We start from the raw sequence: 26686 nt of genomic DNA on the forward strand, positions 1-26686 counted from the left end.
TGATTAGTACCAATTGCAGGGGCATTTGTTTTGCAAACTATGTCATCAAATTTAGCCTACACTTCACATTGTACAGTACAAAAACACCGCCAGCCAAACGCAACACAATGATCTCTTGATAGGCGTGCAATTGAAGTAAAGGGCAAGTACACCCTCCATTTGGGGGGGGGTATTCCCAGACCTCAAAAGTGGACTCCTGATGTGATTTAAGCATTGTTGTGCTCCCCCCTAAAAGTGTGATTTTGAGAGTGAAAACCTGGGGGGAAAAAGAACTCAGAAACCTGGAAAATAGAATTTACCAAAACACAACCTGATTTTATAGGGCCCTGGGTCAATGACGTGACGTGTCCATTTTGGTGTCCGAAGCATATTTACAGTATTATAAAAATACATTATAACATCTAACTTTCCCCTATTTATAGGCATAAGAGTATTCATTATGAATAATGGGAATTCAGGGAGCTATAGAGCTCAGAAGTAGCAAAATGCCATTAGGATTAACTGTCCACAACTAAAATCAATATGCATAGATTTTTTTTTATAAACAACCATAAAAATCCAATAAACTCCTCTGGCATAATTGTGAGGGTATCTGTATTGATAAATACAAAATAATGGTGAGGATCCTAAAATGTATTACATTTTTATGCTTTAAAATACTTTAGTCCATACATTGGGATTTCATTAAATGTCATTCAGTATAACAGACATTCAGGAGCCATTTCAGACAATGCTTTGCGATAGTCACATGACAGGATATTGCATCAGAAAGAAGATTCAGAAGATCTCCACACAGTGCAGAAAGGTCAGTAAGTCTCTCCTAAAATGTTGATTATTTCATATTTTTGGTCACTGTGTACACTATAATGTCCTGTCATACGATACAACTCTTTAAAAATATATTTATTTTAAAATGTCATATTTGATGTGAAATTACTTTTAAAAGCTGTAGATCAAGGTCATAGTTTTTTCATAGATGGATGGGCCTGTAGAATAAGTTCAATCAATCAATCAAATGTATTTATAAAGCCCTTTTTACATCAGCTTATGTCACCCAGCCTAAAACCCCAAACAGCAAGCATTGCAGGTGTAGAAGCACAGTGACTGGGAAAAACTCCCTAGAAAGGCCAAAACCTAGGAAGAAACCTAGAGAGGAACCAGGCAATGAGGGGTGGCCAGTCCTCTTCTGACTGTGCCGGGTGGAGATTATAAAAGAACATGGCCAAGATGTTCAAATGTTCAGAGATGACCAGCAGGGTCAAATAATAGTGTCAATTATGTAATTCATTACTTCGCATGACACATGTATATAGTTTTTGTTTTTTAGGACTATTCTTAAGCTTTTAGGGAATGTAGTGTATGTTTTATTGATGACATTTACACCGTAGCCAAATACATTTAAACTCAGTTTTTCACAATTCCTGACATTTAATCCTAGTAAAAATCCCCTGTCTTAGGTCAGTTAGTGTCACCACTTTATTTTAAGAATGTGAAATGTCAGAAGAATAGTAGAGAGAATGATTTATTTCAGCTTTTATTTCTTCATCACATTCTCAGTGGGTCAGAAGTTTACATACACTCAATTAGTATTTGTTAGTATGGCCTTTAAATTGTTTAACTTGGGTCAAATGTTTCGGGTAGCCTTCCACAAGCTTCCAATAAGTTGGGTGAATTTTGGCCCATTCCCCCTGACAGAGCTGGTGTAACTGAGTCAGGTTTGTAGGCCTCCTTGCTCGCACACACTTTTTCATTTCTGCCCACAAATGTTCTATAGGATTGAGGTCAGGGCTTTGTGTTGGCCACTCCAATACCTTGACTTTATTGTCCTTAAGCCATTTTGCCACAACTTTGGAAGTATGCTTGCGGTCATTGTCCATTTGGAAGACCCATTTGCGACCATGATTTAACTGGTGTTTTGAGATGTTGCTTCAATATATCCACATAATTGTCCTGCCTCATGATGCCATCTACTTTGTGAAGTGCACCAGTCCCTCCTGCAGCAAAGAACCCCCACAACATGATACTGCCACCACTGTGCTTCACGGTTGGGATGGTGTTCTTCACCTCGCAAGCATCCCCCTTTTTCCTCCAAACATAACGATGGTCATTATGGCCAAACGGTTCTATTTCTGTTTCATCAGACCAGAGGACATTTCTCCAACAAGTATTATCTTTTTTCCCCATGTGCAATTGCCTGACTTTTTTATGGCGGTTTTGGAGCAGTGGCTTCTTCCTTGCCGAGCGGCCTTTCAGGTTATGATGATATAGGACTTGTTTTACTGTGGATATAGATACTTTTGTTCCGGTTTCCTCCAGCATCTTCACAAGGTCCTTTACTGTTGTTCTGGGATTGATTTGCACTTCTCAGAAGTATGTTCATCTCTTGGAGACAGAACGCGTCTCCTTCCTGAGCGGTATGACAGCTGCGTGGTCCCATGGTGTTTATACTTGGGGACCATTGTTTGTACAGATGAACGTGGTACCTTCAGGCGTTTGGAAATTGCTCCCAAGGATGAACCAGACTTGTGGAGGTCTTCAATTTTTTTCCTGAGGTTTTGGCTGATTTCTTTTGATTTTCCCATGATGTCATGCAAAGAGGCACTGAGTTTGAAGGTAGGCCTTGAAATACATCCACAGGTACACCTCCAATTGACTCATATTATGTCAATTAGCCTATCAGAATCTTCTAAAGCCATGATATTTTCTGGAATTTTCCAAGCTGTTTAAAGTTACAGTCAAATTAGTGTATGTTCTGTTCTACTAAGTGTATGTTCTGTAACTTCTGACCCACTGGAATTGTGATACAGTGAATAAGGGAAATAATATGTCTATAAACAATTGGAAAATATTACTTGTGTCATGCACAAAGTAGATGTCCTAACTGACTTGCCAAAATCATGAAGTGCTTTGAGAGACTAGTCAAGGACCATATCACCTCCACCCTACCTGACACCCTAGACCCACTCCAATTTGCTTACCGCCCAAATAGGTCCACAGACGATGCAATCTCAACCACACTGCACACTGCCCTAACCCATCTGGACAAGAGGAATACCTATGTGAGAATGCTGTTCATCGACTACAGCTCGGCATTCAACACCATAGTACCCTCCAAGCTCGTCATCAAGCTCGAGACCCTGGGTCTCGACCCCGCCCTGTGCAACTGGGTACTGGACTTCCTGACGGGCCGCCCCCAGGTGGTGAGGGTAGGCAACAACATCTCCTCCCCGCTGATCCTCAACACTGGGGCCCCACAAGGGTGCGTTCTGAGCCCTCTCCTGTACTCCCTGTTCACCCACGACTGCGTGGCCACGCACGCCTCCAACTCAATCATCAAGTTTGCGGACGACACAACAGTGGTAGGCTTGATTACCAACAACGACGAGACGGCCTACAGGGAGGAGGTGAGGGCCCTCGGAGTGTTGTGTCAGGAAAATAACCTCACACTCAACGTCAACAAAACTAAGGAGATGATTGTGGACTTCAGGAAACAGCAGAGGGAACACCCCCCTATCCACATCAATGGAACAGTAGTGGAGAGGGTAGCAAGTTTTAAGTTCCTCGGCATACACATCACAGACAAACTGAATTGGTCCACTCACACAGACAGCATCGTGAAGAAGGCGCAGCAGCGCCTCTTCAACCTCAGGAGGCTGAAGAAATTTGGCTTGTCACCAAAAGCACTCATAAACTTCTACAGATGCACAATCGAGAGCATCCTGGCGGGCTGTATCACCGCCTGGTATGGCAACTGCACCGCCCTCAACCGTAAGGCTCTCCAGAGGGTAGTGAGGTCTGCACAACGCATCACCGGGGGCAAACTACCTGCCCTCCAGGACACCTACACCACCCGATGTCACAGGAAGGCCATAAAGATCATCAAGGACATCAACCACCCGAGCCACTGCCTGTTCACCCCGCTATCATCCAGAAGGCGAGGTCAGTACAGGTGCATCAAAGCTGGGACCGAGAGACTGAAAAACAGCTTCTATCTCAAGGCCATCAGACTGTTAAACAGCCACCACTAACACTGAGTGGCTGCTGCCAACACACTGACACTGACTCAACTCCAGCCACTTTAATAATGGGAATTGATGGGAAATGATGTAAATATATCACTAGCCACTTTAAACAATGCTACCTTATATAATGTTACTTACCCTACATTATTCATCTCATATGCATACGTATATACTGTACTCTATATCATCGACTGTATCCTTATGTAATACATGTATCACTTGCCACTTTAAACTATGCCACTTTGTTTACATACTCATCTCATTTGTACATACTGTACTCGATACCATCTACTGTATCTTGCCTATGCTGCTCTGTACCATCACTCATTCATATATCCTTATGTACATATTCTTTATCCCCTTACACTGTGTACAAGACAGTAGTTTTGGAATTGTTAGTTAGATTACTTGTTATTACTGCATTGTCGGAACTAGAAGCACAAGCATTTCGCTACACTCGCATTAACATCTGCTAACCATGTGTATGTGACAAATAAAATTTGATTTGAGAGCATTTGTGAACAGCAGTTTTCAGTTCTTTCCACAGATTCTCGATTGGATTCAGGTCTGGACTTTGACTTGGCCATTCTAACACCTGGATATGTTTATTTTTGAACCATTCCATTGTAGATTTTGCTTTATGTTTTGGATCATTGTCTTGTTGGAAGACAAATCTCCGTCCCAGTCTCAGGTCTTTTGCAGACTCCATCAGGTTTTCTTCCAGAATGGTCCTGTATTTGGCTCCATCCATCTTCCCATCAATTTTAACCATCTTCCCTGTCCCTGCTGAAGAAAAGCAGGCCCAAACCATGATGCTGCCACCACCATGTTTGACAGTGGGGATGGTGTGTTCAGGGTGATGGGCTGTGTTGCTTTTACGCCAAACATAACGTTTTGCATTGTTGCCAAAAAGTTCAATTTTGGTTTCATCTGACCAGAGCACCTTCTTCCACATGTTTGGTGTGTCTCCCAGGTGGCTTGTGGCAAACTTTAAACAACACTTTTTATGGATATCTTTAAGAAATGGCTTTCTTCTTGCCACTCTTCCATAAAGGCCAGATTTGTGCAATATACGACTGATTGTTGTCCTATGGACAGAGTCTCCCACCTCAGCTGTAGATCTCTGCAGTTCATCCAGAGTGATCATGGGCCTCTTGGCTGCATCTCTGATCAGTCTCCTTGTATGAGCTGAAAGTTTAGAGGGACGGCCAGGTCTTGGTAGATTTGCAGTGGTCTGATACTCCTTCCATTTCAATATTATCGCTTGCACAGTGCTCCTTGGGATGTTTAAAGCTTGGGAAATCTTTTTGTATCCAAATCCGGCTTTAAACTTCTTTACAACAGTATCTCGGACCTGCCTGGTGTGTTCCTTGTTCTTCATGATGCTCTCTGCGCTTTTAACGGACCTCTGAGACTATCACAGTGCAGGTGCATTTATACGGAGACTTGATTACACACAGGTGGATTGTATTTATCATCATTAGTCATTTAGGTCAACATTGGATCATTCAGAGATCCTCACTGAACTTCTGGAGAGAGTTTGCTGCACTGAAAGTAAAGGGGCTGAATAATTTTGCACGCCCAATTTTTCAGTTTTGGATTTGTTAAAAAAGTTTGAAATATCCAATAAATGTCGTTCCACTTCATGATTGTGTCCCACTTGTTGTTGATTCTTCACAAAAAAAATACAGTTTTATATCTTTATGTTTGAAGCCTGAAATGTGGCAAAAGGTCGCAAAGTTCGAATACTTTCGCAAGGCACTGTAAATCAATGACATTTTATTACAGAAGTTTCAGCAAACACTGATGGTGATAATGATCAGCAATTACATTTCATTGGCCTGCTTGCCTCTTCTCAGTCCAGTGATGAGCACTAAGATGGTCCTCTATCTCATTTGGACAGTTTGAGGTTCAGTCTAGAGTTAGGATATCTTATGGGAAACAGATCTAAGGCTTTTGTTCATTTTTTATTTAACTAGGCAAGTCAGTTAAGAACAAATTCTTATTTACAATGACGGCCTAGGAACACTGGGTTAATTGCCTTGTTCAGGGGCAGAATGACAGATTTTTACCTTGTCAGCTCAGGGATTCAATCGAGCAACCTTTCGGTTACTGGCCCAACACTCTACCTGGCTACAATACCCACTGTAGTGTGTGTAGATCGCAAGCCGATAGTAAGTCAATAGGGCTAAATGACTAGCTACTACTGTTATCTAGCCAGATAAGAATTGTTAGCTTGCTAGCTTCCCACGAAGAAATTGCATCTACCTTGCATAACATTCGTTTTAAGTCCTTTTTGCCTGTTAAACTATCTGGTTAGCTAGATTACTACGATAGCTAGATGATAGTTATGAAGAAAAATGTTTACTTTGTGTATAATTTGTTTTGTCTCCGTTGCCAGTGTCCTAGTTGGAAGAAGGTTCACTGAAGGAAAGGTGCAGCGTGAAGTAATACAGTAGGGGGAGTGCGAGTGCTTCTCAAATGTCATGTTTTATGTGTTCTCCACACTCATCCTCACACAAACCTTCTTAAGGGAACTTCCTCGGAGAATGCACTCGAAGCATGAGAGTGTGGAGCATGGTAGTATGCATATTGAGAAATGCAGATTGTCTCAAATTCCCAGTGTCGTTGAGACCAACCACTCAGACAACCAGTAGAGTAAGTTCAAATGTAATTTTATTCAACATTCCTGCTTGTAAAGATTGTTTCTAAATTTCCAAATAGGATCATGTCAGACGGTACCTAGCTAGCGTTCACATGAGCTATTACCGGCTGATCTAATAGGCTAAACCACAGTAGGGCTGGGCGACATATCGCCAATACCGGTATGGGTCTATTTTGGTGGCCTCCAGTATATTCTAATGCCTTGATTCCATCTGAAATACACAGTGAAATGATTGAATACTTTATCGATTTTCTAACATTTGTTGTGGTATTGTGTAGAAAGACAATTTAAATGACAAACTGTAAAATTAATGTATTGTTAGTTGTTTTGGATATCATCTAAGTCTATATGATCAGGACTATTTTGAAAGTAAGAGAACATTAAAACTTTAACATTTAACCTGTCCTCTCTTGAGATTAAAATCTTATTTACAGTTTTAGTGCACGATATGCATTGCCACTAATGTTTGTTCTTCAAATTATGTATTTTATTAAACAGAAAAATGAAGTATATAAATAGCCCACATGTAATGGTTTTCTTCCTGGGAAGGAGAGGAGGACCAAAATGCAGCGTGGTTATTTATAAACATCTTTAATGAAAGATGAAAACGTGAACACTATACAAAATAAGAAACCGTGGAAAAACCGAAACAGTCCTAACTGGTGCAAGAGACAGGAACAATCACCCACAAAATACCTAAAGAATATGGCTGCCTAAATATGGTTCCCAATCAGAGACAACGATAAACACCTGACTACAAAACCCCTAGACAAAACAAGACACATAAATCACCCATGTCACACCCTGGCCTAACCAACATAATAAAGAAAACACAGAATACTAAGGCCAGGGCGTTGACACCACATTTAAAAAAATATTTAAAAAATACATGAAATTGAATTAATAAAAGGGTTATATCAGTTTTAAGTATTATATCGTTCAGATTTTACATAGCCTACATTAATTTAAAATGAGGAAGGGCCCTATAAAATCTGTTTTTCTCAGTTTTGTTTTTCCAGGTTTTAGTTCCCCCCATTTTTTTTCAGGATCTCGCCCTCAAAGTCACACTTTTTAAATAGAAAAACAACACAATTGGATGTTATAAGTCCATACCAATGCTTAAACCACATCAGGAGACCAGTTTTGAGGTCTGGGTTATTTAGATTTTTGGGTGTAGTTACCCTTTAATTCAAGTGTGCATCTAGCAATAGGCTGTTGTTTAGTGTTGTTTTTGTTGTGCACATGTAATGTTGAATTTGTGAAAACAAATAGGCCTATCCACTGGATTGATTAAAATAATGATATCATTGCATGATATTATTGGTAAGCATAGTGGCCAAGACAAACATATTTTCACGTATTCACTTATATCATTAAATCATAGTTCGTTTCTAGGTTCATTCAGTAGTTTTTACCAGATATAGAATCCTGTTGAAAAATAATCTTAAAAGTACCATTTATATTTGTGATACTGTTGTTGCTTCCTGTTGTCATGGCTTTTTGATTTATCGGCGAGTGTCAAAACACCGGTTTTATATGTCTAAATTCATAATCATTATGCTGAAATAAGTCCTAATATTTTGAGGACCAATACATAAAATTTGCTCCCTACACACAAGTGTCACACTTGATTACTTGTATTTTGCTAAATTAGTACCTTAAACTGCACACGCACCAATATTTACCAAGCGGTCACTCCAAGACTGGAATTGATTTGCTTGTTCTACTGTAATCAATAGTGTGCGCAAATTAATCACTCACATCAATATTGTATTGAAATCAATGGAACTGGGATAACAACTGCGGCGACATGTACCGTTTGCGCTCTTCTAACAGACAAACCTCAATAAACTTGGGTATGCTGCATATAGCGTGTTCAGACCCTTTTCCTTTTTCCACATTTTATGACGTTACGGCCTTATTCTAAAATGTATGTATAAATACAAATCCTCATCAATCTTCACACAATAACCCATAATGACAAAGCGAAAAAACTAGTTTTTAGAAATTTTTGCAAATGTATTAAATTACAATATGTATTCAGACCCTTTGCTATGAGTCTCGAAATTGTGCTCAGGTGCATCCTGTTTCCATTGATCATCCTTGTAGTCCACATGTGGTAAATTCAATTGATTGGACATGATTTGGAAAGGCACACACCTGTCTATATAAGGTCCCACATTTGACAGTGCATGTCAGAGCAAAATCAAGCCATGAGGTCAAAGGAATTGTCTGTCCGGAGTGGCCAAAAGGCACCTAAAGGACTCTCAGACCATGAGAAACAAGATTCACTGGTCTGATGAAACCTAGATTGAACTCTTTGGCCTGAATGCCAAGCGTCACATCTGGAGGAAACCTGGCACTATCCCTACAGTGAAGCATGATGGTGGCGTTGTTCAACGACTGGGACAAGCAGACTAGTCAGGATCGAGGGAAAGATGAAGCACGAAGCAAAGCAAAGTATTGAGAGATCCTTGAGGAAAACCTGCTCCACTGTGCTCAGGACCTCATACTTGGGTGAAGGTTCACCTTCCAACAGGACAACAACCCTAAGCAGACAGCCAAGACAACACGGGAGTGGCTTCGGGTCAAGTCTCTGAATGTCCTTGAGTGGCCCAGCCAGAGCCTGGACTTGAACCCGATCAAACATCTCTGGAGAGACCTGAAATAGCTGTGATGCTCCCCATCCAACCTGACACAGCTTGTGAGGATCTGCAGAGAAATGTATTATTTCCGTTTTTTTTTTTTTATAAATTTGCAAAATGTCATCTGTTTTTGCTTTGTCATTATGGAGTATTGTGTGTAGATTGAGGGAAAATAACAATTGAATCAATTTTAGAATAAGACTGCAACGTAATAAAATGTGGAAAAAGTCAAGGGGTCTGAATACTTTCCAAATGCACTCTATATCTGTTGATAGATGACAACCTGTCGTAGCCATTTATCAACATATCTCTGAGATTTTTTTCCGGTAGATGGCCAATACGGAGAAGGAAACAACACTTTTTTGACTAAATAATTTAAACAAATCACTACCTCAAATCTGTTTCTAAGTAGTGACAGGGGTTGGCTTTCATTAGAATGATAGTTTAACCCTCAAATCAATGTGAACCCAAAGAGGAGCGCCCACATTTTTTCTTTTTGCCATGTGGTTTGAAAAGGACAGCTGCGTTCTAAGTCCCACTACGGACTGCCACGTATGACAAAGGCTTTCTACTAGATGTTGAAACATTGCTGCGAGGTCTTGCTTCCATTCAGCCACAAGAGCATTAGTGAGTTTTGGCACTGATGTTGGGTGATTAGGCCTGGCTCGCAGTCAGCGTTCCAATTCTTCTCAAAGGTGTTCAATAGGGTTTGGGTCAGGGCTCTGTGCAGGCCAGTCAAGTTCTTCCACACATTTCAACAAAACATTTCTGTATGGACCTCGCTTTGTGCACGGGGACATTGTCATGGTGAAACAGGAAAGGGCCTTCCCAAACTGTTGCCACAAAGTTGGAAGCACAGAATTGTGTAAAATGTAATTGAATGCTGTTGCGTTAAGATTTTCCTTCACTGGAACTAAAGGCCGAGCCCAAACCATGAAAACATCCTCAGGCTATTATTCCTCCTCCACCAAACTCTACAGTTTGTAAGGACTGACACTGGAGAAGAGAAGCAGGTACGGGGAGTTGAACATTTTAATATGGAACAGACATCGAACAGGAACAGCGTCAGAACCAGAACAAAAATGACAAACAAACATTAATCCTGAATCAGGGAACAGAGCTTTGGAACAGACCGATATAGGGGAGGTAATGACACAGGTGATTGAGTCCAGGTGAGTCCAATAATAGCTGATGTGCGTGATGGGGGGAAGGCAGGTGTGCGTAATGATGGTGGCAGGAGTGCGTAATGCTGGGGAGCCTGCCGCCTTTGAGTGCCAGGGAGGGGGAGCGGGAGCAGGTGTGACACAGTTGGCACTATGCATTGGGGCAGGTGGCCTTCTCCTGGCATCTGCCAAATTCGTCCGTCGCACTGCCAGATGGTGAAGTGTGATTCATCACTGCAGAGAACGCGTTTCCACTGCTCCAGACGCTTGGCTGCTCGGCCATGGAAACCCCTTTCATGAAGCTTCCGACTAACAGTTCTTGTGCTGACATTGCTTCCAGAAGCAGTTTGGAACTTGGTGGTGAGTGTTGCAACCAAGGACAGACGAATGTTACACAGTACAAGCTTCAGCACTCTGCGGTCCCATTCTGTGAAATTGTGTGGCCTACCACTTTGCAGCTGAGCCGTTGTTGCGCCTGAACGTTCGGGCCATTCTACTGCCAATGTTTGTCTATGGAGATTGCATAGCTGTGTGCTTTATTCACCGGTCAGCAACTGGTGTGGCTGAAATAGCCGAATCCACTAATTTGAAGGGGAGTCCACATACTTTTGTGTATATATAGTGTCTTTGGACCAGAATGAGGCTCTCCACTACCTATTGCTGCAGTAATGATTCACCATTTTCATCAGATGTTTTCATTATTCATCTGCAGATAAACGCCTAAAAGCCTACATCTACCAGTAGCCTATGCAAATTAGGGAGCCTAATGAACTCACTGATACGATTCGGTAGACTACACTGATTGATGAGACAAGTCACTCACTTTAGCGTCACTGTCTGGCAAGCCCCAACATCTGAGGAAGGGAAACCTAGAAAATCCTTTGGTTTACTTGTCCCAATGCAATACCATGGACATATAACCACATAGCCTGTGGCACATAGGCTATGTGAAACATGCTAAACAAAATGAGTGTGCCAGAAAACAATAATTAGGCTAAGTGGATTTCAACTCATCGTTACCACTTACATGACATGGGATGTGCAAATTAACAAGCATCATGTTTTCTCCTTCCTCCGTGTAAAGAAATTTGACGCAGACATACTGCGTTTACCTGTCATCACTCGCATTGTGAGTGACAGGCGCCTATCCTATCATTAGATTGCTAGAAGATGCGTATCGTTCATTCTAGAAGGAAAGGGCTCGTCGGGCTGGCGAACTTAAGCTTTTAAATTAAAAGTAGTCTAGTTAATATGAAGTGGCTAGCTGAAAATTAGTCTGTAGGAAAACACTGGATGTGATGTTCTCCCACTCAGTCCTATCCTCTGCCTCTGTTGTCTAAGATAGATAGATCCTCCTAATTAAAGATAAGGAACGTTGTGTCCTAGATGTTTTATGGAATGTTTTTTGACAGATTCAGATTTTAAAGGTCACCGCGAGACTGGGATAACTATGTTTTCCCACCTTATGCCTGATCATGTTAAATTGCCTTCAGCTTATTGAATAATGGGTGGTCCAGTCAGCGCAGAGCAGACATTGACATCTAAGACTGCAGGGCATTTCCATCAAAAGGACCCATGACTAAAAAGTATTTTGTCAGCCACCAATTGTGCAAGTTCTCCCATTTAAAAAGATGAGAGAGGCCTGTAATTTTCATCATAGGTACACTTCAACTATGACAAACAAAATGAGAAAAAAAATCCAGAAAATCACATTGTAGGATTTTTTTATGAATTTATTTGCAAATTATGGTGGAAAATAAGTATTTGGTCAATAACAAAAGTTTATCTCAATACTTTGTTATATACCCTTTGTTGGCAATGACAGAGGTCAAACGTTTTCTGTAAGTCTTCACAAGGTTTTCACACACTGTTGCTGGTATTTTGGCCCATTCCTCCATGCAGATCTCCTCTAGAGCAGTGATGTTTTGGGGCTGTTGCTGGGCAACACAGACTTTCAACTCCCTCCAAAGATTTTCTATGGGGTTGAGATCTGGAGACTGGCTAGGCCACTCCAGGACCTTGAAATGCTTCTTACGAAGCCACTCATTTGTTGCCCGGGCGGTGTGTTTGGGATCATTGTCATGCTGACCCAGCCACGTTTCATCTTCAATACCCTTGCTGATGGAAGGAGGTTTTCACTCAAAATCTCACGATACATGGCCCCATTCATTCTTTCCTTTACACGGATCAGTCGTCCTGGTCCCTTTGCAGAAAAACAGCCCCAACGCATGATGGTTCCACCCCCATACTTCACTGTAGGTATGGTGTTCTTTGGATACAACTCAGCATTCTTTGTCCTCAAAACACGACGAGTTGAGTTTTTACCAAAAAGTTCTATTTTGGTTTCATCTGACCATATGACATTCTCCCAATCTTCTTCTGGATCATCCAAATGCTCTCTAGCAAACTTTAAACGGGCCTGGACATGTACTGGCTTAAGCAGGGGGACACGTCTGGCACTGCAGGATTTGAGTCCCTGGCGGTGTAGTGTGTTACTGATGGTAGGCTTTGTTACTTTGGTCCCAGCTCTCTGCAGGTCATTCACTAGGTCCCTGGGATTTTTGCTCACCGTTCTTGTGAACATTTTGACCCCATGGGGTGAGATCTTGCGTGGAGCCCCAGATCGAGGGAGATTATCAGTGGTCTTGTATGTCTTTCATTTCCTAATAATTGCTCCCACAGTTGATTTCTTCAAACCAAGCTGCTTACCTATTGCAGATTCAGTCTTCCCAGCCTGGTGCAGGTCTACAATTTTGTTTCTGGTGTCCTTTGACAGCTCTTTGGTCTTGGCCATAGTGGAGTTTGGAGTGTGACTGTTTGAGGTTGTGGACAGGTGTCTTTTATGCTGATAACAAGTTCAAACAGGTGCCATTAATACAGGTAACGAGTGGAGGACAGAGGAGCCTCTTAAAGAAGAAGTTACAGGTCTGTGAGAGCCAGAAATCTTGCTTGTTTGTAGGTGACCATACTTATTTTCCACCATAATTTGCTAATAAATTCATTAAAAATCCTACAATGTGATTTTCTGGATTTTTTTTCTCATTTTGTCTGTCATAGTTGAAGTGTACCTATGATGAAAATTACAGGCCTCTCTCATCTTTTTAAGTGGGAGAACTTGCACAATTGGTGGCTGACTAAATACTTGTTTGCCCCACTGTATGTAGGCACCTAGTCTGAAATGACTAAGCATCTACCAACCCACTACCACGGGCAATGTGGCCTATGTTATTTGTCTCCCACTTTGGTTCTGAAATCACCATCACCCACTAATTAGCTTGTCATTTTACAGATTGTGTTTGAGCTAGTAATGTGAAACTTTACCCTGTATATCTAAAAATGACCATATACACTGATTGTTTAAAGAAAAACTACCAAAACTATTGCTGATGGTGAACCTGAGCAAGTACTGTACCTGTTCAGCAGGTAGCTCATAGCCAGATGAGTTGTGTCTCGGGTAGCTTACTTTTATTCCAGTAAAACACAATTTACAAAAACAGTTTATAGATGACAGTAACCTAGCAAATTACATAGGCTTTATTAGTTGTTTGACAACCTAATATCGCGCAAGCCACTTTAGCATTTGGTATGCTGAAGGTGCCGCGCAGAAGATCAGGAACACGCTGCCTATCTCGCATTGGTCAGTGTGCGACGCTGGACACTGCGCAGTTTGACTAAGCTACTGATATTACCTAGGGTTGTTCGGCATGCAAAATTACTTGTAGATCAATTACTGTCTATGGTTACATGCTTAGTTCAACACTGAAGGAGAGAACGCATCAGTTGTCACAAAATACTAGGTATTTTCGGGAAGGTAGATAGAAATTAATTTGAGGAAAAAATAAATGGATCTGCAATTCGTAGCGTTTGAATCGATTTTCTGACCAATGCGGGTTTGGGGTCCTTGGACCGATGCAGGCCTATCTTAAACATTTGAATCGGGGACCGATGCCTATCGGTATCAGTATATTGTATATTGTACTGAACTCTACCCTACTCTGCTGTTTTGTAATGTTCTGCACTGTACTCTACTGTGCTGCGCTGTGATGTCCAAACTTGTGAAACATAAGGAGATTGACATTCATATCCACAATACAGAATTACATCATGGGTCCCTGATCTGTACTGATCAGGGACCCATGATGTATTTCTGTTACCGTAATTCCGTTACCGGGTGTAAATCCACTTCACTTACTGTAGTTCAATAACCAAAATAGATTTTTTTTCAAACTCAAGGTGCCATATCATAGCTGACACCCCATTCTTTCTGCCATATGCATCTTTGAATCTTAATTCGGAGCAGATATTTAAGACTTTTTGGGAAACATGGTCTCATAAAAAGATGAGGGAGATTTTACCGTAATTCCATTACCAAAGTTTGTATCTCCACAGTTTTAAGTAGCCATTGTGTAAAGAGTAGCGTAATTCCATTATCGTGGAATTGCCCTGCATCATCACCGTAAGTTATGCCTGGGGGGCTTCCTGAGTCTCTATTCTTACTGTACTGTCTGTGTGTAACTGAAAAGCCCATCTATGGAAAGGCTGAGTGTTCTCAGGGGAGACAGACAGAGCTTTACCCACTCTGTTTTTAGATACCACAGCCTCAGCACAAATTACAGCTTAGCTCTCCCCCACATGACGGCTCACAACTAAGATTGAAGTCAGACTGTCAAAAGCCCAGAACAATGCAAGCTGCCTTCGCACAGTAGGACTTCTCTCGCAAGCAACCCTACTCTCTTGATCCTGTTTCGCCTTCATATGGATTGCGCTCCAACTTGTTCAATTACCGCTCTACTTGTTTTAGGGCTATTCCTTGTGTTTTGCTGATCGGCTCAAAGCATGAAGCACAAACACTTGAAGAGGCAGTCTCTCATGCTGTTGTAGCCTCTTTCAGCTAGAGAAAGTCTGTCTCTGTGTCTCTAGAATAAACTGTGGTGGTAGAAAGTGAATGCATTCTACAGAATGCATGCTGTGGTCTGTGGTCTTTAATTTTTTCTCTGTGCTATGGCATGTGGGGTTGTGCGCACTGCACACTGAGTGAACAAGTACCTGTGTGTGTTTGCGTGCATTCCTGCATACATGCATGTATGTGTTTACGAGTCAATGTGTGGTTTTATAACTTTGTTCTTTTTTTCTTTAGGTCACTTCTCTATTTGGCTGCTGTGAGGGAGGCCAGTGCTGTTACTGGTGAGCATTGAGACTTCTCCACCCCAGAAAGACAGACGGCCGGAGTCCCCCTGCCCAGTGCCCCTGTTCTCCTTTTCATGGATGCCAGGCTGGCCCTGCTGCAGCTTGGGACTCTCCTGGTCCTCCTGTCCGCAGCACTGGAGTCGACTGCTAAGCTGACTGCTGGAGAGGAGGTCTACACTAACACCTGGGCGGTCCACATAGAGGGGGGACCGCAGGAGGCTGACCGAATTGCCAGGAAACACGGCTTCATCAACCATGGCAATGTGAGTAGCACAGCAGTGCACCCTGTGGAACCCCTCTAGTCAGTCAGAGTGTATGATCTCTCTATGCCCTGTATCTGTGGTCAGTTGAAACTCTGTTCTATTTCAGTGACAGCCTGCTCAACAGGCTTTAATGTGCAACAAGATATACAGACAGGACAGCCTATAAGCCCTCGTGTTGAGAGTCAGAGTGCATGTCATGACTCTTCCATCCCTTGCTGAGTTTATCTGTCAGCTAAAGCCTGCACTCCTCCTATGGGTTCTATACAGAACAAAAATATGAACGCAACATGTCAAGTGTTGGTCCCATATTTCACAAGCTGAAATAAAAGATCCCCAAAATGTTCCATATGCACCAAAGGTTTATTCGTTTACATCTCTGTTTGTGAGCATTTTTCCTTTGCCAAGATAATCCATCTACCTGGCAGATGTGGCATATCAATAAGCTGATTAAACAGCATCATCATTACACAGGTGCACCTTGTGCTAGGGACAATAAAAGGCCACTCTAATATGTGCACTTTTGTCAACCGGCCTCACAACCGAAGAGCACGTGTAACCACACTAACCCAGGACCCCCACATCTGGCTTTTTCACCTGCGGGATTGTCTGAAACCAGCCACCTGGACAGCTCATGAAACTGAGGAGTATTTCTGTCTGTAATAAAGCCCTTTTGTGGGGAAAAACTCAGTCACATGGGTGAACTCCTTCCCAGTCATGTGAAATCCATAGAATAGGGCATAATGCATTTATTTCAATTTACTAATATGAACTGTAAATCTGAAATTGTTGCATGATGCATTTATATTTTTGTTCAGTATAGTTAATTTGGGCATACCATACCGTGTGTGTGTCAGGGTTTCTGTTAGGAAAACGTGGCCCCGGACATTTAACCAGCAGCATTTTAGGACCCATATGCATTGGGTGCGTAACCTGATCAGGGCGTCCACCCACGGTGCTCAGAATGACAGAAATGACATTTTAGATTATGGTAATTCATATTAACAGAACATGCAAGTAGAGGATGCAACGATGCACAGTCCTTACCCTATTCTGATTTTGTAGATGTTAGAATAACTGTCCACAATTACTTTTCCTCTGCCAACAAGACAAGTAACAAAAAGCAAAAAGCAAAATCACAATCCTATGTCAATATACTATCCCCCATGGTAGAAAAGTTTACCTATTCTATTGGTCAGCTTGTCGAGAAGTAACCTATTCCAAACAGATTCTGGGTCAGTTGTGGGAAGACAGATCCCAAATTCATACAACCAGTAGACCTAGGCTCCATTTTTAAACGTTAAAAAGCAATGAGTCGTATGCAACAGATCAGAATGTTTAGCTTAAAATGTTGATAAACGATTATTTCTCCACATTATAAGTGCAGCAATGCCCACAAGGCATTAGGCTACACCCAAATGTTCATTCCATAATGCAATTAGCGGGAAAACACTTTTGTCAAAAGGGCACTGCACATGCTAGCGGTTTCATGTGACAGATTAAATATCTGTTAGAAATTTAGAAATAGAGGAGATGTAATAGGCTACTTTGAAGCGAGGCAGGCCTAAGACATGCCTCATATGTATTAAAATGTTCAGGTTTCATACAATGAAGTATATGTTTTCAAAATGCAAAGCCTACTGTCTCTAGCTCATTACAAAGTAGTGTGTGACGTCCTGATGAAGCCTGCCTTCCGTTGCTGTTTGAGATGCTGCAGCAGTAGCTCTTGTGCTGTCTGACAGATTTTCCGCTCAAAGGCTTTGAGGCTACGCTCATGCTGTAAGCGTGTGATAAATGAATATAGTGTAGCCTACACATGCGACAATTTCATTCAAATAAATTCCGCAAATTAACTTATAGACCAATAAGCAGGACCAGTCAAATGTATTTCCATCGACTTTTACATTCATGAATCGGCTAAAAAGCATTATTTCGCAATGGGATTGTTTCTTCTCCCGGACAATTGGCCAGTTTTATTTATTGGCATTTCAAAACAAATGTATAGGCCAAAAGCCGGCTATTACCGGCTAACGGAATCCCTGGTCCAGTCACTCCACAGGAGACTTCACTGTCTGCATCGAATACATGCGTAGGAGGCTCTGAACTACAGTACCAACCCTCCCTCCACCCTATCCCCCACAAAAAGAGGATTTTCAGAGCGGTTTTCAAATTGAATTTAGGCTTATCTTCTGCTTTCTTTATGTTGCTGTCCATGCAGCTTCTGTCTTGAGCTCCATCACAGATGTTTTTTCTCCTGTTATAGTAGTAGATCCTACCACGGTCATAAAGTAGTAGGATGAGATGTGATATTTTTAATTTGTGAGATGCCTCTCGTTGTCACACTCATCACCACTCAATTGTCTCCTTGGCTCTGATTGTTTACTTTTCAAAGTACTGTAGTTTCTCGCTCTCAGCTGGCTTTGATTGGAGTTCTTTGGTTATTGATTTAATCTAGCAGGAACTGCTGTTGGGATGCTGTGAAAGGATTCTGCTGTAGAGAGAGAGGGAGAGGGGGGGGAGGCCATTAGAAAAATGTGCCTTAAATAACCTTTTATTCATAATTGGCTCTTTGAATGCAAGTCATTATTTGCTCTATTGAATAGGCCTTATTCTGCTTTGAGACTGCCAAGCAATCAAGCTCCACACAGATTGACGCACATGTGCACGCCGCACACACAGTCTCACACACACAGTCTCACACAGTCTTTCCCCCAGAGGATAGTTATATGTTTATACCTTCATCGCTTGTTACGAACACATCATGAAGGTACTTCTGGTAGACAGGCACAATGGAATAATAGTAAGTGGGTTCTTCTGTCTTTTCCCTCTCTACAGCCTTGTAGTATAGGCCCCACTACCATACCAGTATTCCCAGTTGACGCCCCAGTTTCGAGCCTGAAACACCTGTATGCCTCTGCCAGTAAAGCACAGGGCAGACAGAGACTTATCCAATCAGAGATCCAGGGCTTGTAAGGACTGGCAGGGGTTGATTGTTATTTTGGGGGACCTAAATTGGCCTGTCTTTTTTTTTACCTTGGTATCGGGCGTTGTCCTCTGGTGATGTGTCATGAGTTTAGTCTTTCTCTCGCTCTCTTTTTCTCTCTCTCCCTATCCTCCCCGTCTCGTCATCTCACTCTGCGCTCTCATCCACTTTCACTCTTTCCTTATGCACACATATATTTCATCTCCCTCTGCTCTCTCTGTTTATTCTCTCAAAAGCTCCCCAAAGCTTTATCCTTCTCTGCTCTTTTTCTCTTTCCCTCCCATCACTCCCTCCATATGCTCGGACTCGTCAGTCTAAAACCGATAGATCAATTTAATGGGGAAACATACGTCTGCGTTTTTTTCTGTCATTACTCACTCATGCTGAACGGTGGGTTTGGGAACAGAGGACTCCTTGAAGATGGGTCGGTTTGTCAGAGATGGATGTCTGATGCCATATGGTACAGAGTCCTGCTCACATCCCACAGACAAACAGTAGGCTACATAGTAAAGCCCTACTCTCATTAATCTCTATTCTCTTCTCCCGTTCTCTCCTTTTCTCTTCTTTTCTCCAAATCAAATCAAATGTATTGGTCACATACACGTGTTTATCAGATGTAATTGCGGGTGTAGTGAAATGCTTGTGCTTCTAGCTCCGGCAGTGTAGTAATATATAACACGTAACATCTAACAGTTTTACAACATATACCCAAAATACACATAAATCTAAGTAAGGAATGGATTAAGAATATATATATACATATATGTCAGAGTAGCATTGGACTAAGATACAGTGGCATAGTATAGAATACAGTATATACATATGAGATGGGTGATGCAATATCTACACACAATTAAAGTGAGTACAGTTTTAGGTTTTAGGTGTTAAGCCAAATTTCTTTAGCCTCCTGAGGTTGAAGAGGCGCAGTTGCGCCAACTTCACCACACTGTCTGTGTGGGTGGACCATTTCAGTTTGTCAGTGACGTGTACGCTGTGGAACTTGAAGCTATCCACCTTCTCCACTGCGGTCCCATCAATGTGGATAGGGGGGTGCTCCCTCTGCTGTTTCCTGAAGTCCACAATCATCTCCTTAGTTTTGTTGACATTGAGTGAGAGGTTATGTTCCTGGCACCACACTCCCAGAGCCCTAACCTCCTCCCTGTAGGCTGTCTCATCATTGTTGGTAATCAAGTCTACTACTGTTGTGTCATCTGCAAACTTGATGATTGAGTCGAAGGCGTGCGTTGCCACGCAGTCATGGGTGAACAGGGAGTACAGGAGGGGGCTGAGAACGCACCCTTGTGGGGCCCCAGTGTTGAGGATCAGCGAAGAGGAGGTGTTGTTTCCTACCTTCACCACCTGGGGGCAACCTGTCAGGAAGTCTAGGACCCAGTTGCACAGGGCGGTGTTCAGACCCAGGGCCTCAAGCTTGATGATGAGCTTGGAGGGTACTATGGTGTTGAATGCTGAGCTATAGTCAATGAACAGCATTCTTACATAGGTATGCCTCTTGCCCAGATGTCCGTCACTACAGACCCTGGTTCGATCCTGGGCTGTATCACAGAATGTCATAAATCAATAGAATGAATGCTTCAATCTAGTTGACATCGGTAAAGTTCTGTCATCTCTGCTTCTTTCATGAAGCAAAGACATTTAGGGATTGGGGGAATTATTATTATTATTTGTTGTAGATAGGGAGGCAGAAAGCTAGATATAAATAGAGTAGGGGAGAAGTTTAAAATGAAAGGATCCAGTTAGAGAGAAGTGAGTGATCAGAACTGAGAGGAAAGAGGAGAGATTAGGAAGGCAGGAGAGTGAGTGGGAGGATTTGGCGAGGGGAAAAAGAGTGGGAGAGAATGGATGAACAGTGGCTAAAGACTGAGATTGAGAGTGAGAGGAAGAGACAGAGGGGAGGATTGCTAAGCAACATTTAAACAGTTGTCTGAAATGAGATTATGGAGGCGTACATCCTTAGTCATTGTTTCGTTTAGGCACCAGCCGCACGAGAATAATGAGCCGTATTTCAGACTTTTGTCTCTGAGTAGGTGATAAGAGGCAGCAGGGAGATAAACATAACTAATGCAGTCTTCCAATGTCTCGGCTACACAGTGGCTTTATTTGGGGAGATGGGTGGGTTAGATAAAGGATGTGTGGCCTGTGGATGGTTGAGTGAACAGGGGGAATTATGGCTTAGTCATCCTCACTTCCTTTCTCTCTTGTGGTGGATGTTCTCTAGGGCCAGCCACCAGGGACGACACTGGAGTTTCATAACATTCGGGCCTTAGCCCTGAAGACCAATAAATTGTCTTTTCTAAAATTATTTCCTGCAATTCTACATGACTGGAGACATTAAAATAAAATGTTTTAATACCACACAAATAACCAAAATGACAGGATACAGGATACTCGGGACTCCTGAGTGGCGAAGCGGTCTAACAGGCTGACTGCGTTGCGAGAGTTGCAAAATACATTTTTAAATCTATATTATTCAATAATTGCACCCACACTGCTCACGCGCGCCAACGAGCGTCTGCGTTGCCAAGGGATAAAATAGAAGTAAATTATATTTGTGACGTAGATCGCGCTGCAAGTCCTGCCTCTCCCATCTGCTCATTGGTTTATTGAAACAGATACCCACGTGCCATCTCCTCATTGGTTATACCCACGTGGGTAACTGAAAGACGAATGAGGTCAGTGGCGGTAATGCACCTAATTTATGAAAGATGCCAATTGCAATATAAAGTCAAGAGAAGGAAAAAGCCTAGAAGGAGGAGAGATGACTAGAAACGATTCAGTTGACCATTTTATGTCGGAGTAGAGGACCTTGTGCATTTCAGGTAAAATAACAACTCAATGTTTATATCCCAGGACAAATTAACTAGCAACAATTGGATACCACGAAATTGGGGAGAAAAAGGGGTAAAATAAAAAAATTAAAGCAAGCTAGCTAAATAGGACAAATTAAAGCAAGCTAGCTAAATAGGACAAATTAGCTAGCAAGTGCAAGCTAACTAGCTAAATTGCCATAAATGTTTAATGCTTTTTGACCTGTCCCCAAATTAATGTAATTGGTTCAGAGTTTGTTTTGATATTTTTTATTTTTTTTTACCCCTTTTTCTCACCAATTTCGTGGTATCCAATTGTTGTAGTAGCTACTATCTTGTCTCATCGCTACAACTCCCGCACGGACTCGGGAGAGTCCACAACGTACACAACCCAACCAGCCGCACTGCTTCTTAACACAGCGCGCATCCAACCCGGAAGCCAGCCGCACCAATGTGTCGGAGGATACACCGTGCACCTGGCAACCTTGGTTAGCGAGCACTGCGCCCGGCAGGAGTCGCTGGTGCGCGATGAGACAAGTACATCCCTACCGACCAAGCCCTCCCTAACCCGGACGACGCTAGGCCAATTGTGCGTCGCCCCACGGACCTCCCGGTCGCGGCCGGTTACGACAGAGCCTGGGCGCGAACCCAGGGACTCTGATGGCACAGCTGGCGCTGCAGTACAGCGCCCTTACACCCGAAAAGAGTGGATACATACATTTTAAGTCTACAATATGAGGAGAAAAGTATAGTCCACCAACTTTCCAGCGGCACTCACTTATCCAAATAGTTTTTTCCCTCAATTGTGTTTTGAAATATTGCGAAAGATATTGTAGATATTGCCTGCTGTTCATTGACAGCCATATTAACAGCCACAACTCAACACTCAGCTGTTTGATATTTGCCATGGGCTGCTCAATTGTGAGATTCCGACTGTAGACCTATGGCTTGTGCCAAAACACAATCCACAGCAATTTTTTTAAATAAGTTGATTTTAGTTATTTCTGTACAGACAGGAGTAATTACATTTGGCACATTTATTAAAATGTATCTGCAGCACTTCCAGCACCCCTTCCATGGATTGTGGTCAGTAATCCAATGTGGCTTTATTGCTTAGGTAGGCCAACTGTTACAATAATATATCAAATAATCTATCAGCGAGTAACGCACAATTTTGTATTTGCATCCGTAGGCTAAGTGGCTAAAATGCATCAAAAAGTATTGGAAAGATCTAGAAAACATCAGAGCTCATCAGGTAGGCTATAGGCACTAACTTCAATTTAGCTAGATCATGAGCACTCACATTTCCCAGCCGAATTGTAACCAAATAGCCAAACGGATATTCAGTGAAAACAGAAATCTGACATTGATTGATTTATCAAGATGAGTAACTCAATGACGCTGTCCCAATGAAAACGCTGCTGAAATGATCAGTTGACCACACACGGCAAGTGCTTTACATTTATTATAACCAGTGGTGTAGTGCTATTTTTTGGGGTAGCTTAAACTATACTTATTTATGTTTTCTGGGTGAAACGTCCATGCTGCATGCATGGCAACCATTTGATCCCAATCGGTTTAATTGGAATATGCATTTCGATCTTCTTGGTTGAAGTAGGCTAAGTAGCTTAACTACTGTTTAATCAATTTCTTGAGCAGATGGAGTTAAACACAGCCACCTGTATTTTGTTTCAATCAAAGCATATTTTGCGTGCTGTTGATTACTGCACACAATTTTTTACATATCTGCACAATCATCCTAAATTGTCATAAGAAAGTATGATATGTTTTTGGTCTAACAGTAGCCTAACATTATCTATGCTATTATATTCAGTCGGTTATGTAGAATACTAATTAGTCATTAAGTGATCTTGAGACATCGCACCATTCTGAGAAGTGGTGGAGTGCCCTCGCTTATAACGGTTGGATGACTTCCGCAGTTTCACGTAACCACATCTCTACAAACTAAGCGGCGAAATTCAGTTGACTACATTTTTTTCCGCAGCAGCGCAAAATATTCAGGGCTGACCCAAAATCATTCCTGGTTAAAACCCAGAAAGCCAAGTCCTGGTGACATCCTTGCCAGCCAAACACACACAGAGCTGACAGAGGGTGTGTGTATTCAGGAAGTCATGAGATGTTTATCGCTGAAGTGATATCATCATCATGTAACTGATTATTCCCTTCAGTGTTGTGCTAAATTCTTTATTGTTAGGATACATTCATTTCTGTGTTTGTGTGTGTGTGGTCTGTTTAAATGTCATGCAGTGTTCCTTTTGCAGCCTGATCACGAGAAATAGATTTTGGATGTTTGTAAAGGTCCCGAGAACGTCGATATATGCCTTCCTCAGAGCTCACAAAAACAAAAAAAAGATTGCAGAGAACTCTGTGGGAACTCATGGTGCTTGGAGCCGAAGCGCGTTGCTCAGACCACTATGGCAGTTCACAATGTTTTAGCAAGCCATGAGAATACTGATGATACCTGATTGTAATAGCCTGTAGTTTTTAATTATTTGGTTTTAAGCCTTTCCCAAACCATAGCCTTCCCCAAACCATACCCTTAACCACTCGGGAACTAATGCCTAAACTGTTAACCTTAGAGTTGTTTCTGTTGTAATCCTGCAACCATGCAGAATTAACCCTGTAAACACACAGAATGAATGTGTCAAAAATAGAAGTTCATCCATAATGCATAGAATTTCGAAGGGAAACTATGAGATCTTTTTGCAGCGTGAGCCAGTCAGGTTCATTGTTCTGTGAGAGGTGACTCAACTTGCTCAGTGGAGAGTGGCTTCAATGCCACCGTCTCTCTCACACACACACAAACTCATACACACACACTCACACACTTTAATAATGTACCTACACATTTAGACAGACACGCAAACCCACAAACCCAGCACAGAAGAACATTATGGTGCTGCATTAAGCAGACACTGCCATTAGCACCTGACATTTGAGCAGTTTTCTAATCCCTGTGGATTGTTAGAGAAAGAAAAGGAGCATGTCTTCAGTTCCTCTCAACAGCTAAACTATAAAGGCCGTCAGCTTGAAAAAGTAATATTGAATCATAATTCCTGCAGTCTTTCATGAGGTAGTTTATCTTGTGTAGCTTATATATAACGTCATCACTTTTTTATTCCGCCCTCAATCTCCGTCATCTTTGTTTTTTCATCCATCCCCTCTGCCCTCCCACTTCCCACTGTTTCTAGTCTCTTTCTCTCTCTCTCGTTGGTGTAAACTACATCTCCTCTCCTCCTTCTCATGGCCATAGATAGAGTAGACAAAAACCCAGGCGATTAGCCGCCTCCTGGCACCCTGTTCGCGCCACAGAGCACAGTGCTGCTCTGCCACCACAACCCCGTTGTTGCCATGGAGAAGGTTGCCAGCCAGCAGGTTATTATCAGCAGATTGGGCCCAGTTTCATATTTAATTAGTCGTATGTACAGGATACACGTGGTATACACCGTCCAACTAAATGCTTACTTTTCAACAATGCAACAACAATAAGAAATAATAAAAGATAACAATACGAACATAAAGTAAATATAAGTTATTTATATCCCTGTTAGTTAGCATTTCTCCTTTTCTAAGATAATCCATCCACCTAACAGGTGTGGTATTTCAAGAAGCTGATTAAACAGCATGATCATTACACAGGTGCACGTTGTGCTGGGGACAAATCGGCCACTTTAAAATGTGCAGTTTTGTACCTATACACAATGGCACAGATGTCTCAAGTTTTGAGGGAGTGTGAAATTGTCTTGCTGACTGCAAGAATGTCCCACAGAGCTGTTACCGGATAATTTAATGTTCATTTCTCTTCCATAAGCCGCCTCCTACATCATTTTTAGAGAATTTTGTAGAACATCTTACCGGCTTCACAAATGCAGACCACGTGTAATCACGCCTGCTCAGGACCTTAAAATCCAGCTTCTTCAACTGTGGGATCAACTGAAGGGAATGCTGAGGAGTATTTCTGTCTGTAATAAAGCTCTTTAGTGGGGAAAAACTCATTCTGATTGGCTGGGCCTGGCTCCCCAGTGGGTGGGCCTGGCTGCCAAATGGGTGAGCCTATGCCCTCCCAGGCCGACTCATGGCTACACCCCTGCCCAGTCATGTGAACTCCATGGATTATGGCCTAATTGATTTCAATGGACTGATTTCCTTATATGAACTGCAACTCAGTCAAATCTTTGAAATCGTTGCATGTTGCGTTTATATTTTTGTTCATATCTAATTTTATTGGTCACATACATACATTTTAATTTTATTGGTCACATACAATAATAATAATAATAAATTAAATAACAGAAGAATATCAAGAAATTGTCCATATCATCTAAACTGTTTTAAAATAATATTTGATGCATATTAGGGTTAATTTGCTCATCTTATGGCCATAATATTGGGTCAAATGATTCATTAGATCTATGATTTATTATTTATTACAGCTAAATAGGTTAATGTATTAAATGAATAGTTCAGTTCCAAAACAACATAAAAAGCACATTTCTGCAGCATCCACACTGAGTGTAGAAAACATTAGGCACACCTGCTCTTTCCATGAGATACTGACCAGGTGAAAGCTATTGATCTCACTTGTTAAATCCACTTCAAATCAGTTTAGATGAAGGGGAAGAGACAAGTTAAAGAAGGATTTTTTAAGCCTTGAGACAATTGAGACATGGATTGTGTGTGTGCCATTCAGAGGGTGAATGCGCAAGACAAAATATTTACGTTGAACGAAGTATGGTAGTAGGTGCCAGGGGCACCAGTTTGTGTCAAAAACTGCAACGCTACTGGGTTTTTCATGCTCAGTTTCCCATGTGTATCAAGAATAAGACATCCAGCCAACTTTACACAACTGGAGGATGCATTGCAGTCAACATGGGCCACCATCCCTGTGGAACACTTTCGAGAGGGTTCAACTTAA

The 26686-nt window shown here is 41.9% G+C and overlaps 1 protein-coding gene across 2 annotated transcripts in view; it reads left to right on the top strand.

The window, feature by feature from the left end:
* The window catches only part of LOC139406663 (furin-like), a 160369-nt gene that overhangs the window by 2668 nt on the left and 131015 nt on the right, over nt 1–26686 (top strand). For both annotated transcript variants that reach the window (XM_071149521.1, XM_071149529.1), the window contains exon 2: nt 15633–15945. In XM_071149521.1, the coding sequence (XP_071005622.1) occupies nt 15757–15945 (189 nt within the window). In that variant the 5' untranslated portion in view covers nt 15633–15756. The remainder of the gene's footprint in view (nt 1–15632; nt 15946–26686) is intronic.

The sequence above is a fragment of the Oncorhynchus clarkii genome, chromosome 1 (genome assembly GCF_045791955.1).
Source record: "Oncorhynchus clarkii lewisi isolate Uvic-CL-2024 chromosome 1, UVic_Ocla_1.0, whole genome shotgun sequence".
In the NCBI taxonomy this organism is placed as follows: Eukaryota; Metazoa; Chordata; class Actinopteri; order Salmoniformes; family Salmonidae; genus Oncorhynchus; species Oncorhynchus clarkii.